This window comes from Petromyzon marinus, chromosome 3 (genome assembly GCF_048934315.1).
Source record: "Petromyzon marinus isolate PM22_M1 ecotype Great Lakes invasive population chromosome 3, UKy_Petmar_22M1.pri1.0, whole genome shotgun sequence".
NCBI lineage: Eukaryota > Metazoa > Chordata > Hyperoartia > Petromyzontiformes > Petromyzontidae > Petromyzon > Petromyzon marinus.
This window is the reverse complement of record NC_133669.1, coordinates 19,416,832-19,437,117: the sequence shown is the minus strand read 5'-3', so window position 1 is coordinate 19,437,117 and position 20,286 is coordinate 19,416,832. Positions and strand designations below refer to the sequence as shown.

Sequence of the window (20,286 nt, the reverse complement as noted above, 5' to 3'; positions counted from 1 at the left end):
TAAGAATAATTTGAGCTTCCCTGGGTATATTAAAAGGGCATTATTAATAATATTATTTATAATAATATTACTAATAATACTATTATTATTTGAATGGAGCGGTGGTGCAATGGTTAGCGCACTGCGCCATGCACGTGGCGTTTTGAGTTTGATTCCCGATCAGGGCGAATTATCTCCGAAACGGTTGCTGGGAAACCTCCCCACTTCGACAACCCGCACTGACTAGAGTGGTGAAGTATGGTCAAACATCGGTCATGACCGACACGGCGTTGGAAAGGGGTGGGGGGGCGGAGGTCTGCTTCATCCAGCAGTGGATTTCGAGCGAGGCTGATAATGGATACCGCGCCACGCGACACGGGGTAACCGCTCGTGACCTCTCCCCCCCCCCCCCCCGCCCACCCCGCTCGTTGCCTTTATTTTTCCTAATTTACACGCGCGCGCGACATTAAGAGGTCATTAGGGATGGGGAATGCGAAGTCACGGACCGGGCGCCCGCGATCCGCACCTCCCACGTTCCAGTTTCCATCCCTGTCGACCAATTCTTTCCCGCCCAGGTCCTGCTAACCCTCGCTCCCAGGTCCACCAAATCCCCCCCTCCCAGATCTTCCTGATCCCCCCCCCCCCACCCAGGTCTCCCTGATCCCTCCCTCCCATGTATCCCTGATCCCTCCCTCCCAGGTCTCCCTGATCCCTCCCTCACAGGTCTCCCTGATCCCTCCCTCCCAGGTCTCCCTGACCCCTCTCTTCCCAGATCTCCCTGATCCCTCCTACCCAGGTCTCCCTGACCCCTCCCTTCCCAGATCTCCCTGATCCCTCCTCCCAGGTATCCTTGATCCCTCCCTCCCAGGTATCCCTGATCCCTCCAAACCAGGTCTCCCTGATCCCTCCCTCCCAGATTTCCCTGATCCCTCCCTCCCAGGTCTCCCTGGCCCCTCCCTCCCAGGTCTCCCTGATCCCTCCCTCCCAGATTTCCCTGATCCCTCCCTCCCAGGTCTCCCTGGCCCCTCCCTCCCAGGTATCCCTGATCCCTCCCTCCCAGGTCTCCCTGATCCCTCCCTCACAGGTCTCCCTGATCCCTCCCTCCCAGGTCTCCCTGACCCCTCTCTTCCCAGGTCTCCCTGACCCCTCCCTTCCCAGATCTCCCTGATCCCTCCTCCCAGGTATCCTTGATCCCACCCTCCCAGGTATCCCTGATCCCTCCAAACCAGGTCTCCCTGATCCCTCCCTCCCAGATTTCCCTGATCCCTCCCTCCCAGGTCTCCCTGGCCCCTCCCTCCCAGGTCTCCCTGATCCCTCCCTCCCAGATTTCCCTGATCACTCCCTCCCAGATTTCCCTGATCCCTCCCTACCAGGTCTTCCTGATCACTCCCTCCCAGATTTCCCTGATCCCTCCCTCCCAGGTCTCCCTGGCCCCTCCCTCCCAGGTCTCCATGATCCCCCCCCCCCCACCCAGGTCTCCCTGATTCCTCCCTCCCATGTCTTCCTGATCCCTCCCACCCAGGTCTCCCTGATCCCTCCCTCCCAGGTATCCCTGATCCCCCCCACCCACCCAGGTCTCCCTGATCCCTCCCTCCCAAATCTCCCTGATCCCCCCCCCCCCCCCACCCAGGTCTCCCTGATTCCTCCCTCCCAGGTCTCCTTGATCCCTCCTCCCAGGTCTCCTTGATCCCTCCTCCCAGGTCTCCCTGATCCCTCCCAGGTCTCCCTGATCCCTCCCGCCCAGGTCTCCCTGATCTCCCCCTCCCAAATCTCCCTGATCCCTCCCTTCCCAGATCCTGCTCTCTCTCTCTCTGCCTGCGACCAAATCACCACTGAATGCACCTGGTCGCGTTGGACCTCCGAAGCTAAACAGGAACTTCAGTCTGTCTAGCACTTGGGATGGGGGCTTGCGTTGCCGAGGGTGGTGACCAGAAGATGCACTCAGCATATAGATGGATTCTTGAATCTGTCCGTGCAGAGTTCTGAGCGTTGTTTTTTTAGTTATTGGTTCTGGTGGCTCTCCGATTCATGGAATTGGCCAAAACATTTCAATACAGCAGGACCCTCCTGAAAATGAGTCTTGAGACTCGGTGACGATTTCTTGGATGAGTTGAGTGCACTATTATAATAAATAACCTCCCTTTAAAACCTCTACAAAGGCCACCCCCTCACTCAACCGCTCCCCTCCCATTTCCCCTCCCCCCACGTGAGAGTCGTGGACTCCAGAGCCAGCATCAGTCGAACGGCTCCCACCATCCCACACGGAAACCACAACCGCCATCAGCACAACCACCAGCACAACCACTATCAGCACAATCACCGCAACAATCACACCAACCACTCAAACCGTCACCACGACCACCATCATCACAGCCACCACAACAATCAAGCACTGCAACAATCACCCCAACCACCACAACCATCGCCACATCTACCATCAGCACAACCACCACAACAAGCACCCTGCCACAACAACCTTCACAACGACAACCACAAGCATCAGAACCACCACTACAATCACTGCAACCGCTACAACCACAATCACCACTACAAATACCACAGCAACGACCGCCAACATTTAAACCATCACCACCAATAATAATCACTACAACTACACCCGCAACCACCACCACCATCACCTCAACCATGGGCATCACCACAATAAGGCGCCATCACAGCTCCACTCATCACCACCACCATCATCATCATCACCACGGCCATCACAGCTCCACTCATCACCACCATCATCATCATCATCACCACGGCCATCACAGCTCCACTCATCACCACCACCACCATCATCATCACCACGGCCATCACAGCTTCACTCATCACCACCACCACTACCATCATCATCATCACCACGGCCATCACAGCTCCACTCATCACCACCACCACCACCATCATCATCACCACGGCCATCAAGGCTCCACTCATCACCACCACCATCATTATCATCACCACGGCCATCACAGCTCCACTCATCACCACCACCATCATCATCACCACGGCCATCACAGCTCAACTCACCACCATCACCACGGCCATCACAGCTCCACTCATCACCACCACCACCATCATCATCACCACGGCCATCAGCAACACCATAACCACCACATGACCACCACGACCCCCTCACGACGCCACCAACTCCACATCCACGAACAGCAGCGGCACCATCGAGGCACCACACAAACGATGACCATCACCAGCATCGTAAAACAACAACAACAACCGCCAAATGGGGTCGCGGAGACGTCAACCACGACGCTTTGTGCCAGGCTAGGTGCACTTTAATGCCACGTGAAGTAAAAACAAACAAAAAACTCGCTGCTGACAGGAGGCTACTAAGCAGACCCAGAGTGTTGTGGCGTAACTGGTTGCGTTGATCGGCAGACGCGTGCGGTTGTGTCACTTGCTGGGGGGGGGGGGGGGGGGGGTTTAATCCGTCCGGCGCTCAGCTCGTTGTTGTGAGCGTCGCTCCTCCGCCCTCCGCTGTTGCTGGAGGGCGACTGCCTCCAACTGCCCAGTAGCAGCAGCAGCGTCCTTCACGAGCCTCCTCCTCCTTTTCGAAGCCGATCTTGACACCGCAGGTACCGGTCATCGGCAGGTCCACGCAGCTCCAGCTCCTTCACTACTTCGTCAGCCAATAATTTCCCAATAAAGACTCCCAGATGCACCACATGCGCTCCACCCACATGCTGCGTTTTATCCGCCGGGACGCTCTGCTCGTCGTTGTGAGCGTCGCTCCTTTGCCTGCTTGCCTCTACCATCGCAACCACCACCACCATCGTCATCATCATCACAACCACAATAATAACATTAGTAGTAGCAGCAGCAGCAGCGGCACCGTCACCACCACCACCATCATCACAACCACAATAATAACATTAGTAGTAGCAGCAGCAGCGGCACCGTCACCACCACCACCATCATAATCACAACCACAATAATAACATTAGTAGCAGCAGCAGCAACGGCATCATCACCACCACCACCCACTCTCATCCTCCTCCGCGTACCACGCCACCCCTACACAGCCGCAGCCACCCTCACCTCCTCCGTCTCCCCTTGACTCCCCCCCACCCCCTCCTCCTTCCCGACCAAGGGGACCCCCTCCCCTCTCCCACCCCGCAGACTCCCACACCGCCTCCCCCCTCCCCGCCCTCCCACCTCCTCGTCCCACCACCCTGTCGAACGCAGCTCCCCCCACCCACCCACCCACCACCTCAATCATTCAAACATCACCCTCCACCACCCACCACCACCATCACCTCCACCATCACTACCTTCCATCAGAGATCTGAGGGACGGCGCGACCTGTCTGGGCAGCAGCAGCAGCAAGCAACAGCACAAGAAATAATAAGTTGAAGCAGCAACAGCAGCAGTGGAAGTAGCAACAGCAGGTTAAAAAGCATCAGCAGGAGCAGCGACTGTTCCGTAATCATCATCAGCTGCAGAAGAAAATTTAATTACAGCAGCTTCAGCAACAACAGCAACATCAGCAGCAGAAGGAGGAACTGCCGTTCCGTTATCATCAGCAGCAGAAGTAACAGCAGCGATAGTATTGCCATCATCACCGTCAGTATAATCATCACCAGCAGCAACGACAACAACAGCAGCATCGGCAGAAGCAACTTCGGTTCCATCATCATAATCATCATCAGCAGCATCAGTACGCAATAGCCCATAATCACCATCATAATCATCATCATAATCACCATCATAACGCAATAGCCCATAATCACCATCATAATCATCATCATAATCACCATCATAATCATCATCATAATCACCATCATAGTCATCATCGTCACCAGCAGCAGCTGCTGCGCGCACCCGGCACGACAATGCTCCATCAACACCTTCCTCATCCGCATCATCATCTCCACCATCAACACCATCACCACCACCATCACCACCACCATCCCCACCACCCCCACCACCACCAACAGCACCACCAACAACACCTCCATCAGCATCAACAGCATCATCACCAGCACCATCATCACCAGCAGCAGCAGCAGCAGCACCATCAGCATCAACTTCAGCTTCCCCTGGCCGCGGTCCCGGGCGGGTTTCAGGTCCTGGGGAGCGCGACTGGGCCCGGGTTCGAACCCGCGAGCTTCGGGGTCCGCGGAGTAGGTGACGAGACGACGAGTGCGGGCTCCACGTGCGCGGGTGAGAGACGTCGGGGACACGGGGAGACGGACACGGCGGACACCGAGGGACAGGCACGCGCTGACACCGGGGTCAAAGGACACGGGGTCACAGGGACACGCATGGGATGTGAGAGACGGCGATAAGAGATCGAGACGTGGAGGAAACGTTGGACAGAGTTTCGGGGCACGCGGGACAAAGGCGCGGGGACACAATACGTAGGGACGCGGAGACGTGGGACGACTAAAGACGCGGGGTGACGGGGACACGGGAAAATGGGACAGTGACGCAGGGATAAGAGTTATGTGAAGGGGGACACGATGCAGAGACACGGGGACTACGCACAGAGACACGGAGACACGTGGACTACGCACAGAGACACGGAGACTACGCCCAGGGACACGGGGACACAGAAACACGGAGACTCCGCAGAGAGACACGGGGACACAGAGACACGGAGACTACGCAAAGAGACACGGGGACTATGCACATAAACACGGAGACTACGCACAGAGACACGGAGACTTCGCACAGAGACACGGGGACTACGCCCAGAGACACGGGGACACAGAAACACGGCGACTCCGCAGAGAGACACGGAGACGACGCAAAGAGACACGGGGACACAGAGACACGGACACTACGCACAGAGACACGGGGACTATGCACATAAACACGGAGACTACGCACAGAGACACGGAGACTCCGCAGAGAGACACGGGGACACAAAGACATGGAGACTACGCACAGAGACACGGGGACTGTGCACAGAGACACGGGGCCACAAAAACACGGAGACTACGCACAGAGACACGGGGACTATGCACAGAGACACGGGGACACGGAGACACGGGAACTACGCACAGAGACACGGGGACTGTGCACAGAGACACGGGGCCACAAAAACACGGAGACTACGCACAGAGACACGGGGACTATGCACAGAGACACGGGGACACAGAGACACGGAGACTACGCACAGAGACACGGGGACTACGCACAGAGACACGTGGACACCAAGACAGAGACTACGCACAGAGACACGGGGACTATGCACAGAGACACAGGGAAACAGAGACACGGAGACTACGCACAGATACACGGGGACTACGCACAGAGACACAGAGACTACGCACAGAGACACGTGGACACCGAGACAGAGACTACGCACAGAGACACGGAGAAACAGAGACACGGAGAGTACGCACAGAGACACGGAGACTACGCACAGACACGGGAGCCAGGTCCCGAACCGAATATTCACTTTCCGGGGTTAACGGCGAGCGTTCTGGGTCAGAGTTAGGGTTAAGGGTTATAATGAGGGGTTAGGGTCAGGGGTTATAATTAGTGTCTAGGGCTAGCGTTACGGTTAGGGGTTAAAGTTTGTGGTTAGTAGGAGATAGGATGATGGGTTCGTGTGAGGGGTGAGGGTCAGGGTTATATTTGTATATAAATGGTGAACATTACGGCGCTCCATGTACTTCCCACGTATGTAAGTTGAACTTCTTTCGCACCGTACGTAGCCAACCGTGATAATCGGAGGTGCTCGGGAAGGACAACAAATTAATCACGAAAAGCGGTTCTAAAGAGATGAGTTTTCAATCTATAAGAATAAGTGCATAGCTCTGGTGACTTCCTAATATCGGAAGGAAGAGCGTTCCAGACGGCCGCCAAAGCGCGTCTGAAAGCGCGCGACGCGGTGACCGCCGTCTTTGTTCGACGGTTCATCAAAAGCCGCTGCTGCTGCGAAGATGAGCGGAGTTGGCGCGATGATGGTTTATGCCCCTTGACGAGATCAGCAAGGTACAAATGTGATGGTGATGATGATGATAATAATCGCGACCCCTGCTCTCCCTCCGAGCCAGGTTCCCCGGACCCCGGTCTGCGCGCCTGCAAGAGGCGTCGAACCCGAACCAACTTCTCCGGCTGGCAGCTGGAGGAGCTGGAGCGCGCGTTCGCGGGCAGCCACTACCCGGACGTGTTCATGCGCGAGGCGCTGGCGCTTCGCCTCGACCTGCTGGAGTCCCGCGTGCAGGTGAACGAACACCACGTGGCGCAAGACGAAGGCGCCCCGCGTGCAGCCTCAACAGACCGTTGGGGCTGCGGTGGGGTGGCGATACGGCACACTTAGGGGAGGGGTTGGATGGGTGGTCAGCCCCACGCCCGGCCGCCTTTGTATCCCCAGTGCCGTTAGCGAGTCGCACGAGATGAAAGCTGGTACGGCACACTTAGGGGAGGGGTTGGATGGGTGGTCAGCGCCACGCCCGGCCGCCTTTGTATCCCCAGTGCCGTTAGCGAGTCGCACGAGATGAAAGCTGGTAAGACACACGGATGGGAGGGCGGATTGGGTGACCAGCGCCACGCCCGACCGCCTTTGTATTCCCAGGGTCGATGGTTATTTACGCGCCGAACCGGGCATTAATGTGAGGCTACGTCGACCGTGGGACAGATAGATCCACCGGGAGCGGTTCACAGAGCCACCACTGATGTTAGCCGTGGCCAGGAATCGACGGTGAGCGAGGTAGCCCGTGCGGATTTGTTGTTGTTGTCTTTCCCGGGGCACTGCACAAACCACTGAGCGACACCGCTCCTCTACGTCGGTAAAGCACTGGCACGAATTACGTAGTTCACTCCGCGTGGCACGTGCGGTGTTAGCGTAGGGCATTGCCGTCTCGGTAGATGTCTACTTTCACCAAATGATGACACACTCTTGCCGGGCCAAGGGTGGTAACGGAGCGGGCAAACAAAGCAAATTGACAATTTTATTGTTTTATATTTTTATTATTTTATTGTTTCCCTTCTACGTGACTTTACCGAAAGAACCAAGAATACAAATGGAAGCCGTTCCGATGGGGTGGGCCACCACCGAGGAGAGGGAGTGATTCAATCGTCCAACAGTGGATGGACCATGGGCTCACGATGATGATGATGATGGGGAGGAGGCCTTCATCCAGGAGTAGATAAACCATGGCTCATGTTTATGATGGGGAGGAGGCCGTTGTCTAGCAGTGGATCTATCACGACTGCTGATGAAGATGATATTGATGATAACTATGAACTTTAAGTGGTAAAAAAAAAATTTGTTGCCACTGTGGCGAGATGTTAACTACCTCGCCTGGTATGCAGGAGGTCGTGGGTTTGATCCCGTCTCGGACGCCTGCTGTATATTTGGAGTTTGTATGTTCTCCCAGTGGTCACGTGGATTTTTCTCCGGGTCCTCCGGTTTTTCCCTCCACATTTAGAATCAACTTGCGTTTAGAGGACTGTATTTTGCTGCTATAAATTTCTACATGATGATAAGCCAACTTCGTTGAGCTACCATTTGTGGCCATGTCGCTTCTGAAAAAAGCTAAACAGCCTTACCGGGTAAAATAAAAAAATGGGTTTCATAGTTTAGTTTACATTTATTGTTGATCCTATTAACTTTTTGTCAAAACAAAATTACCTCCATAATAACGGCTATGGTAAAGTGTTTACCGAATATTTTTTTCAGTACTATACATTAATTGTTTTATCATCAATAATAACGGTAAAGTGATCTGTGTGTGTATTGTAAACTACTGTGAACAATATAATACAAATTTTAGTTAGAAATATTTTACTGTAATTGTGTATGGCCTAGACAAACATGCATAATATAAATTAGTTTTACTATGATGGCCAGTACTGTATTAAAGTTGACAATTATTTAGATGTTTTTTTCAATGAACGAGAGAGCTGCAGCAATATTGAAGATTTTTCCATCATTTATGACAACAGTGGTGCAGTAAATATCACAATTTTTACCTTTTTGTGCAACGTATAAACGTAGAAATATTTCATGCATATTGACATTTGTTATGGTAAAAATTACATCGAACTATCATTTTAAAATAAGATTCACGATTATGTTCCATTATGGTAAAAGTTAAAATTTGACAAAAAATATATAATCGTGGTAAATTTGCTCGTATTTTTGGTTGTAAGAACCTGTTGGTTGTTTAAATCACCGGGTTCAGTGCATTGTTAAACAATGTACTCTAAGTGTTTTGGCTGTGTCGGGTGGTGGAAGGTCTTACAACACAAATTTGGAAATATTATTATTCTACGTCGCCTAACCCCCCCAACCCCCCACAGTAAATTATTAATTGTGATGCACATTATTTGAGTTTTTTCTGTGCGTATTAAAATATATAATTTAATTTCACCATCAACAATGTTGAAGCTTAACCTTAAATTAATGTAATTAATGTAATTATCAAGACAATACAATTGCAACAACACAATACGTATGTGTTTTATTTGTTTCAACATTCTAATATTTATCATAAAATATAACTAATGGGGGGGGGGGGGAGTGAAGGGAGCGGTGGCGCAACGGTTAGCGCACTTGCACACTAACCTTGCAGTGACCCGATTTCGATTCCCGACCCACATTGACCAACGTGGTGAAGTAAAGTCAACCATTCAGCGGTGTACACTATTGACAATGGTCTCTGCAAACACCCGTACACTATTTGCAAACGCATGCAATCGTTTCTAGTGCAATATTATGGAGTTAGGAAATAAACACGGACATTGAGATTTCTAAACTCTCAGTTTCGAATCAGCTTTTATTCCCGAGTTAGTGTGGATTTGTTTTTATTATGAATCGTATTAGCTCTAATAAGTGATGTTTAAATGAATAATTAAATTATGGCGGGGAAGTAAAAGCTCTCCATCGCATAGAATCGCGGTAGACTCAGTTTATGCACCCGGAAGGCACTCAGCCCATCATCCCTTCTGGGGGGGGGGTCGATAAAAATGAGACCCACTTATTAGGGGGGGGGGGAGTCAACAGTTGGTCTGCTCTATGGATAAACTCTTTCCTTCTGCCATAGGAGCGTAGAATTTCCACCACCGGCTCAGGGCCTCTAAACAAGGAGATGTGGCTCTATTGAGCAGTGCACCACGTCCACTCTGACACCGTCGCTCCACGTGCGTGCGTTCGTTTACTTGCCGCCGCCGTTATGAGCCGTCGCGACGCTTGCTTACGTCTCTTGTGTTTACTCGACTCTCGCTGTCTGCCCGTTTGCCATCTATACCGTGGGCGCGGTTTTGATCATCTATGTGTTTTTTGGGTCTGTTAAGTTATTTATTTTTTCGTCAGCATGATCGGCTTTTTTTTCCTTACACCGTAAATGCAATCAACTGTCAATTTACCGTGGAACAAAATATAAATCAGTTTTACCAACTAAAATTCATTATCAGCATCATCATCAGCAGCAGCAGCCATGGTCGATCCATTGCTAGATGAAGGCCTCCTCCCCACCACCATAATCATCATGAGCCACGGTCTCTCCACTGCTAGATGGAGGCCTCCCCTAATATGCTGCAGCGCTGGTTGCTTCCATCCATGGCGATCCTGCTCCATCTCCACATTGATCTATCCGCTTGGCCGCCTTCCCTCTGTGTGTGTTTGTCAATTTCTCTCTGGTTGTGTGCTCATCCGTCTGTGTACCTGGTTATCTCTTTATTTACTCACTATACCATCACCTAGGTCTTTGCGTATACGTATGCAGTGCATGCACGTGAGTTAAGTGATTTGCTCACCTCTTTGCATACATGCTTAACTCTGCAAATCTCTCTTTTGCTCTCTCCCTCCCCTCCCGCGACCACCCCCGCTCCCTCCTCTCTACCTCTTTCCCTCCACTAATTTCCCTCGCTCGCGTTCTCACCTTTCCTCGCCTCCGATGTATTTCCCTCCCTCCGTCCCCCCCTCGTCCTCGCTCCCTCACCCTCGTCGCCATCCATATCCCTCCATCCCTGCCTCTCCCCCTCTCCTTTTCTTCCATCCCGTTACGCCTCCCTTTCCCCTCCCTCTTTCACATCCCTTCCCCTCCTTTCCCCTCCCTTCCCGCCTGCCCCCCTTCAGGTGTGGTTCCAGAACCGGCGCGCCAAGTGGCGCAAGAAGGAGAACACGCGCAAGGGACCCGGCAGACCGGCGCACAACGCCCACCCACTCACGTGCAGCGGGGAGCCCATGGACCCCGCCGAGATCGCCCGCAGGGAGCGGCAGCGGCGCGACAAGAAGAGGAGAAAGCAGCAGCAGCAGGAGCAGCAGCAGCAGGGGCAGCAGCACCATGGACAGCACCTGCAGCAGGAGGAGGAGCAGCAGGGGCAGCAGCACCATGGACAGCACCTGCAGCAGCAGGAGCAGCAGGGGTCCACCAGATCCCCTCGCCACCCATCCCCACCCGCAGACCCCTCCCCGGGGTGCCGGACCCCTAAGCGCCGAGCCGTGATCCCCTTCAGCGTGGAGAGCCTCCTGCTGCCCTCGCTGGCTCCGTGCCCGTGCAGGAAGGGGGTGGGGGGCAGGGAAGCGGCCCCGACGACGAGAGGCCTCCTACTCGTGGAGCAGCCGCTGGGCTTCTTGGTGGAGCAGCTGGAGGAGGCGGCGATGGACGAGGCGGAAGACCGGGAAGAGGAGGAGGGGGAGGATTTGGTGGAGGTGGAGGAGGAGGACGACGAGGTGGTGCGGCAGAGACCCCCCGCAGTGGCCGCGACCCCAACCCGGAATCCGACCCCGACGCTGACATTTGGAGAAGATGGGGGGCAGGGGGCGGCAGCGGCGGTGGCGGTGGAGAGTGCTCAGTCGAGCGTGGTTGGCGAATGAACGCTGTCATTACTACAAATCGTCACCGCGTGCGTCCGCGAGCACAGTTGGTGACCCACAGGCTATTGGTGGAAATTCCACGTTTTTATGACGAGGGCCAGTAACCTCGTTGGCAGAGCCGTCCCTAGGGTACGACGAATCGAGGGGGGGGGGGAGGGGGGGAACCGCCCCGGGCCCCGCGGTTTTGGGGAGGGGGAGCAGCGCTTCGACTTCACCGGTGTCAGATCTAATACTTCCGGTTTAGTTTGAAGGCGTCCGGCCTCACCCCCCCCCCCCCCACACGGCCCTGCTCGGAGGACAACCGCTGTCGAGTTTTTGACTATGAGTGGAGTGATGGTACTGAATGTATCGACCTCCCCCCCGGGAGAGATGATGGGCTGAATAAGTCAACCCTCCGACCATCCGCAGTTGGACTTCTGTGCTGCAGGTGAAAGCTCCAGCGTTCGTGATTACGTTCATTCATTACCAAAGCCCACCGTCTGCCGTTGAGGCGGACGTTAAAGACTTCCGCTTTGTCATTGCGAGCCACCGTTGATTGGCTCTTTGCCCGCGCCAACATTTTGAATCTAAATTGAAAGAAAAATCGAAATAATTCTCAAGAAAATTATATTTATTGAAATTGTGTCCTGTACGTAGCCATTATTAACACTTACACAGCACAGCTTTAATATAAATATATAATCACATCGCAGGTGCTGAGTGAATCATTACCCCGCAGGGTCAAGTTAATGCACATCTCTTTTCCACTGGCACGTCCAAACCGCGCCAGCACGGTTCCCCCACGGTACGGGTTATTTACCCACTGGCGATTTGCCGAGCTGATCCGAAAACCCAAACTGGTGCGACTCTGCTCTGTCCACGAAGACACTGGAAAATCTCGCTCGGGGCCAAGCAGGGCCAGGGGTGTGACGTGGAGCGGCACGGCTCGGCTTTTGCAGTGGAAACAAAATAACGAGCTGGCGCCTTGCGGCTTGCAATGACCCCGGCATGGCTCCGTTATGCCAGTGGAAAAAGAGATAGACTATAACATGGGACGAGGGGTGGTATGGATGGGGCGAAATACATTCCTAAGCCAACGGTGGACATTCCATATTCCTATGGCGGGGGCGATGCCGTTTATCTATATACACACTTATTTGCTTTAATATACACGTACGTACTATATACAGTATTACAATGCCCTTTATTTAACCAACTGTGAGGCAATTTAAAACACCCTCACTCGCATCGTTTATATTGAATTATTTATATAGCAACCGTTTAAAAAAACATATTTTTAAGTCAATCAGAGTTTACGATTTTTACGCGGCTGGTAGTGACGATGTGTATGTAGCTCGATTATTTTGTTTCGAGAGAGAGAGATATATATAGGACCGGAATCGATCACGCAACTTTGAGTGATTTCATCAGTTAGCCATAGCCGCTTACGCGATTTGCCAAAGCGTGTGATGATGATGATGGTGACGGTAATGATGATGATGGCCATGATGATGATGAAGACGAAGTTATGGATGTCAGAGATGCTACAGGTGAGTAGGCGGCAACACAAGAACCGTGCGAACCACGTAATCTTTTTTTTTTAAATAGGGATATTATATATGCAATTCTATACGCGTATACTTTATTATGCATACGCGGCAGATTTACGGGAACGGAATCACCCCGATGTGTTGCGTGCCGCGTGCGCTATGAGAGTGGACTCGCAGCGGGCTGTCGCGAGACATCTTTATATATCTATAAAAGAGAGACGGTTTCATGAGCGACTCGTGATGTAATTCCGTTACCGACTTGGTACGAGACGAAGCTCCCCCCCCCCTCCCTGTGTGGCCTTCAACCGCGTCGCCTGTCGGGGCAAGTGCTGCTTAGCGGCTTAGCGAGCACCTATGAAGGCCGGCGCGGGACACGAGGGGGTGGGTGGCCAGCACCACATCCACACACACACACACACCCGTACACATACACACGACAAAAACAAAGACCCCCCCGTATAGCTTAAACAGACTGTTGGGGCAAGTGCTGCTTAGCGAGCACCTATGAAGGCTGGCACGGCACACGAGGGGGTGGGTGGCCAGCACAACGCCCGACCGCCTTTGTATCCCCAGTGGCAATGTTTACTGCACATCGCACCAGGTACTCATTTGAGACTTTGGGGAGGCCCAGGACCGGTTCAGAGAATCGTCACTGAATTTGGCCGTGAGCGGGAATCAAACTCGGGTGGCCAGGTTTCGTAGCGCAGCGCGCTGACCGCTACACTACCGCTCCCCACATATATGCACACACACACACGTACACACACACGTACACACATGTAGGTACACTAATACACACATGTACGTACACAGGTACACACACGTACACACGCGCACGCACACGTTTGTACATTTGCAGATACTGATATTAACCAGGAACTAATGCATTTATTGTATTCCATCAAGGTCCTTTTGATATTCCGATCTCCGACTGCTCAGCACTCCCACAAAGCTTTAGAACGCCTTGCCACTTGAACTCAGGCGAGTCGGTGGATATATTTAAGTCTGCTTGTAAAACCCCATCACACACACACGTACACACACGTACATATACACACACACACGTATGTACACACACACACGTACACACATACACGTACAGGCCGTATTCTGAGACTTCCCTCTTGAGTTTGGTCGGTTACCCTGGTTCTCTTTATGTTCCCTGATGGTCACGCATTGCGCATTGAGATCCTAGGATGGAATGCGCATGATACATTTGAATCATTGTTACACACACGTATGTACACACCTACATAAACACACGTATACACACACGTACATACATACATACACGCACACGTATGTACACACACACACGTGCAAAATACAAAGATCCCCCAGTATAACAGACTGTTGGGGCAAGTGATGTTAGCGAGCACCTATGAAGGCCGGCAAGGCACACGAGGGGGTGGGTGGTCAACACCACGCCCGGCCGTCTTTGTCACCCTCAGTGGCGAAGTTTCCTACGCACCGCTACACCAGGTACTCATTTGAGGCTGAGTCGACCTAAGGGAGGCCCAGGGCCGGTTCTGATAATCGTCACTGGTGTTGGTCGTGAGCGGGAATCGAACTCGGGTCGCCGGGTTTGTAGCGCAGCGCGCTAACCGCTACACTACCGCACACACGTACACACACACGTGCATACACACGTACGTACACATACACGTACACACGTAAGTACACACACGTGCATACATACACACACACGTGCATACATACACACACGTACACACACCTACATACGTAAGTACACATACACACACGTGCATACATACACACACACGTACGTACACACACACACACGTACACACACGTACACACATACACACTACGTACACACACGTACACATACACACGTACACACACACACACACGTACACACACGTACACACACGTACACATACACACGTACACACGTACACACACACACGTACACACACACGTACACACACGTACACACACACACGTACACACGTACAAACACACGCGTACACACACGCACACACCGTATTCTCCGGGTTATAAGGCGCTCCGTAAAATAACACCCACCCAAAAACTTGTTGTTGTGCTCGATGTACATAAAATGACACGAGATCTGATCCCGCGCTCAATATACTAGTTTATAAAATACAGTACATATATAAACTTAACTCATTTGTAAAAAAAAATCCCCACTGCGACGTTTCGGTGCAAAGGCCCACCTCCATGGCGAATACGCGAAGAGGTTAGTGGAGGGATGGAGGAGAGTGGACGATGAGAGTTGGGGAGTTGGAGACTGCCCCGTGAATTGTTCCAACGTGATTTGAAGCTTTCGTGACTGCAGGAAAAGTCACGTAGAAACATTTTTATTTTTTATTATGTTTTATTTTTCTATCTACGTGACTTTACCGAAAGACTCAAAGAGTATTGTTCAAACGTGTTTGGCGACTACCAGATTCGTAAGCGGGCATCAGATGAACAGTGACACGAACAGTGGCGTTTGTGGAACGGCGGAATCTGATGAGCTGCAAAGCTCTTATTCACGCATGCCCAGTCCGGGGGCGGGGCAGGAGGTTACAATAACAAAAAGCACAGACACACACAAAGCTCGAGTGCAACTTATGGGCTTCAAATAATAATAATAATCACAAAGTGTTACAACATTTCGATTTAAAGCTTTCGTGACTGCAAGGATTCATCTTCTTTGGTTCTTTCGGTAAAGTCACGTAGAATGAGAATAAATTGATAAAATAAAATAACACAATAAAATTCTCACGACGTTTCGGCCACAACACAAGTGGCCTTCATCAGGTGAAGGGACGAGACTGTCTCGAGGACAGCGCTGGAGCGAACACAGCCAAGCTCAGACCGCGACCTTTAAGCCTCAACTTTAGTTGAGGCTTACAATATTCTTTAAAAAAAAATCGCATTTGTACCGGATTATAAGACGCACCAAAAGTTTTGCTTTAAAATGCATGGGGGTGGTGGGGGGGTGTTTAGTGCGTCTTATAGCCGGACAATACAGCAACACACAAACACGGGTACACACACACACACAAACACTTCTAAACACATGCATACACATACAATGTATTGTGCGCAAAAAATCCGCCTGAAGCATCTCGAGGCAAGTGCTATTAGCGAGTACCTATTACAGCGCCGATATGTTGTGATTAGAAAGACCACGCCCGGCCGCCTTTGTCTCCCCAGTGATGCTCATTAACACACCGCACCAGGGACTCATTCAAGGCTGAGTCGACCCAGGGGACACCCAGGACCGATTCAGATAATCGTCACACTGGTGTTGGCCGTGAGCGGGATTCGAACTCGGGTGGCCGGGTTCGTAGCGCAGCGTAGCGCTAACCGCTGCACGACTGCTTCCCACACACCAAGACAAAGATCCCCCGTGTATCCTTAACAGACTGTTGGGCGATGTTTCCACACCGCACCTGGTATTGATTTGAGGCTGAGTCGACCTAGGGGAGGCCCAGGACCGGTTCAAATAATCGTCACACCGGTCTTGGCCGGTACATTGCATGCCCACACACACACGCGTACGCACGCTTTCACACATGCACGCGCATCTCATTTGCAAAAGAAATTGGTTGTAGATGGCACGAGACGAGGGATCTATGCGGTGCGAGCTACGCGGCATCCGAGTAAGTCACCCGTGAGCTGACGCGCCGTGTTGCGAGTCGGGGTTGGTGAGATCCCGAAAACGCTCTCGACGCGCGATTTCGTTGCCAAATCTTTTACGCTCCGCCTAAAAGAGTTGGCCTAGTCCCCGCTTCGGCCAATTAGCCACGCACGGACTGCTGCTGCTGCAGCAAGCGCCACTGGCAGTGTACGAACGTGATGACAATGGTCACTGGCGTTGGTCGTGATGACAATGGTCACTGGCGTTGGTCGTGATGACAATGGTCACTGGTGTTGGTAGTGATGACAATGGTCACCGGCGTTGGTCGTGATGACAATGGTCATAGGTGTTGGTCGTGATGACAATGGTCACTGGTGTTGGTCGTGATGACAATGGTCACTGGTGTTGGTAGTGATGACAATGGTCACTCGCGTTGGTCGTGATGGCAATGGTCACTGGTGTTGGTAGTGATGACAATGGTCACTGGTGTTGGTCGTGATGACCATGGTCACTGGTGTTGGTAGTGATGACAATGGTCACTGGTGTTGGTCGTGATGGCAATGGTCACCGGTGTTGGTCGTGATGACAATGGTCACTGGTGTTGGTCGTGATGACAATGGTCACCGGTGTTGGTCGTGATGACAATGGTCACTGATGTTGGTCGTGATGACAATGGTCACTGGTGTTGGTAGTGATGACAATGGTCACTCGCGTTGGTCGTGATGAAATTGGTCACCGGTGTTGGTCGTAATGACAATGGTCACTGGTGTTGGTCGTGATGAAAATGGCCACAGGTGTTGGTCGTGATGACAATTGTCACCGGTGTTGGTCGTGATGACAATGGTCACTGGTGTTGGTCGTGATGACAATGGTCACTCGCGTTGGTCGTGATGACAATGGTCACTGGTGTTGGTAGTGATGACAATGGTCACTGGTGTTGGTCGTGATGACAATGGTCACTGGTGTTGGTCGTGATGGCAATGGTCACTGGTGTTGGTCGTGATGACAATGGTCACTGGTGTTGGTAGTGATGACAATGGTCACCGGCGTTGGTCGTGATGACAATGGTCACTGGTGTTGGTCGTGATGACAATGGTCACTGGTGTTGGTCGTGATGACAATGGTCACTGGTGTTGGTCGTGATGACAATGGTCACTCGCGTTGGTCGTGATGACAATGGTCACTGGCGTTGGGTCGTGATGACAATGGTCACTGGTGTTGGTCGTGATGACAATGGTCACTCGCGTTGGTCGTGATAACAATGGTCACCGGTGTTGGTCGTGATGACAATGGCCACAGGTGTTGGTCGTGATGACAATGGTCACTGGTGTTGGTCGTGATGACAATGGTCACCGGCGTTGGTCGTGATGTCAATGGTCACTGGTGTTGGTAGTGATGACAATGGTCACTGGTGTTGGTAGTCATGGCAATGGTCACTGGTGTTGGTCGTGATGACAATGGTCACTGGTGTTGGTAGTGATGACAATGGTCACTGGTGTTGGTAGTGATGACAATGGCCACAGGTGTTGGTCGTGATGACAATGGTCACTGGTGTTGGTAGTGATGACAATGGTCACCGGCGTTGGTCGTGATGACAATGGCCACAGGTGTTGGTCGTGATGACAATGGTCACTGGTGTTGGTCGTGATGACAATGGTCACTGGTGTTGGTCGTGATGACAATGGTCACTGGTGTTGGTAGTGATGACAATGGTCACTGGTGTTGGTAGTGATGACAATGGCCACAGGTGTTGGTCGTGATGACAATGGTCACTGGTGTTGGTAGTGATGACAATGGTCACCGGCGTTGGTCGTGATGACAATGGCCACAGGTGTTGGTCGTGATGACAATGGTCACTGGTGTTGGTCGTGATGACAATGGTCACTGGTGTTGGTCGTGATGACAATGGTCACTGGTGTTGGTCGTGATGACAATGGTCACCAGTGTTGGTCGTGATGACAATGGTCACTGGTGTTGGTCGTGATGACAATGGTCACCGGTGTTGGTCGTGATGACAATGGTCACTGATGTTGGTCGTGATGACAATGGTCACTGGTGTTGGTAGTGATGACAATGGTCACTCGCGTTGGTCGTGATGAAATTGGTCACCGGTGTTGGTCGTGATGACAATGGTCACTGGTGTTGGTCGTGATGAAAATGGCCACAGGTGTTGGTCGTGATGACAATTGTCACCGGTGTTGGTCGTGATGACAATGGTCACTGGTGTTGGTCGTGATGACAATGGTCACTCGCGTTGGTCGTGATGACAATGGTCACTGGTGTTGGTAGTGATGACAATGGTCACTGGTGTTGGTCGTGATGACAATGGTCACTGGTGTTGGTCGTGATGGCAATGGTCACTGGTGTTGGTCGTGATGACAATGGTCACTGGTGTTGGTAGTGATGACAATGGTCACCGGCGTTGGTCGTGATGACAATGGTCACTGGTGTTGGTCGTGATGACAATGGTCACTGGTGTTGGTCGTGATGACAATGGTCACTGGTGTTGGTCGTGATGACAATGGTCACTCGCGTTGGTCGTGATGACAATGGTCACTGGCGTTGGGTCGTGATGACAATGGTCACTGGTGTTGGTCGTGATGACAATGGTCACTCGCGTTGGTCGTGATAACAATGGTCACCGGTGTTGGTCGTGATGACAATGGCCACAGGTGTTGGTCGTGATGACAATGGTCACTGGTATTGGTCGTGATGACAATGGTCACCGGCGTTGGTCGTGATGTCAATGGTCACTGGTGTTGGTAGTGATGACAATGGTCACTGGTGTTGGTAGTCATGGCAATGGTCACTGGTGTTGGTCGTGATGACAATGGTCACTGGTGTTGGTAGTGATGACAATGGTCACTGGTGTTGGTAGTGATGACAATGGCCACAGGTGTTGGTCGTGATGACAATGGTCACTGGTGTTGGTCGTGATGACAATGGTCACTGGTATTGACCGTGATGACAATGGTCACTGGTGTTGGTCGTGATGACAATGGTCACTGGTGTTGGTCGTGATGACAATGGTCACTGGTGTTGGTCGTGATAACAATGGTCACTGGTCTTGGCCGTGAGCGGGAATCAAACCTCGGGGAGCGAATGGAACTCGGTTGCGGGCTGTAGTTGCGCTCACGCTCACGCTCCCACACTCTTTCTCAAACGCTCGTCCGAACAGCGAGCCACACACGCAGGACAAGAACAACTCATTCGGCCTCGAGGCCAGTTGAAGGCTACTCAGAGATCTCCCCGCAACGAATCGTCACCTCCACCTCTAGGTCACTCGCTACCAAACCCTCGCTCCTAAAAATGTCCATAAAGAAACAAATATCCCCTGTATAGCCTTAACAGACCGCTGGGGCAAGTGC

General features: G+C 52.2%; 1 protein-coding gene across 1 annotated transcript; it reads left to right on the top strand.

The window, feature by feature from the left end:
* The first annotated feature begins 4,217 nt into the window (after positions 1–4,217).
* Positions 4,218–13,529, top strand: LOC116956442 (uncharacterized). The gene is made up of 3 exons (XM_032978085.2): positions 4,218–5,160; positions 7,005–7,174; positions 11,033–13,529. Exons 1-3 carry the CDS (start codon positions 4,830–4,832, stop codon positions 11,771–11,773), a joined length of 1,242 nt encoding a protein of 413 aa, XP_032833976.1. The 5' UTR covers positions 4,218–4,829; the 3' UTR covers positions 11,774–13,529.
* The last annotated feature ends 6,757 nt before the right edge of the window (positions 13,530–20,286 follow it).

Bases quoted from the DNA above. Each gene is read 5' to 3' on its own strand.
- LOC116956442 (XM_032978085.2), top strand. From the start codon at position 4,830: ATGCTCCATCAACACCTTCCTCATCCGCATCATCATCTCCACCATCAA. The intron at 5,161-7,004 runs GTGAGAGACGTC...CCTCCGAGCCAG, and splicing joins TGCGGGCTCCACGTGCGCGG to GTTCCCCGGACCCCGGTCTG. The intron at 7,175-11,032 runs GTGAACGAACAC...GCCCCCCTTCAG, and splicing joins TGCTGGAGTCCCGCGTGCAG to GTGTGGTTCCAGAACCGGCG.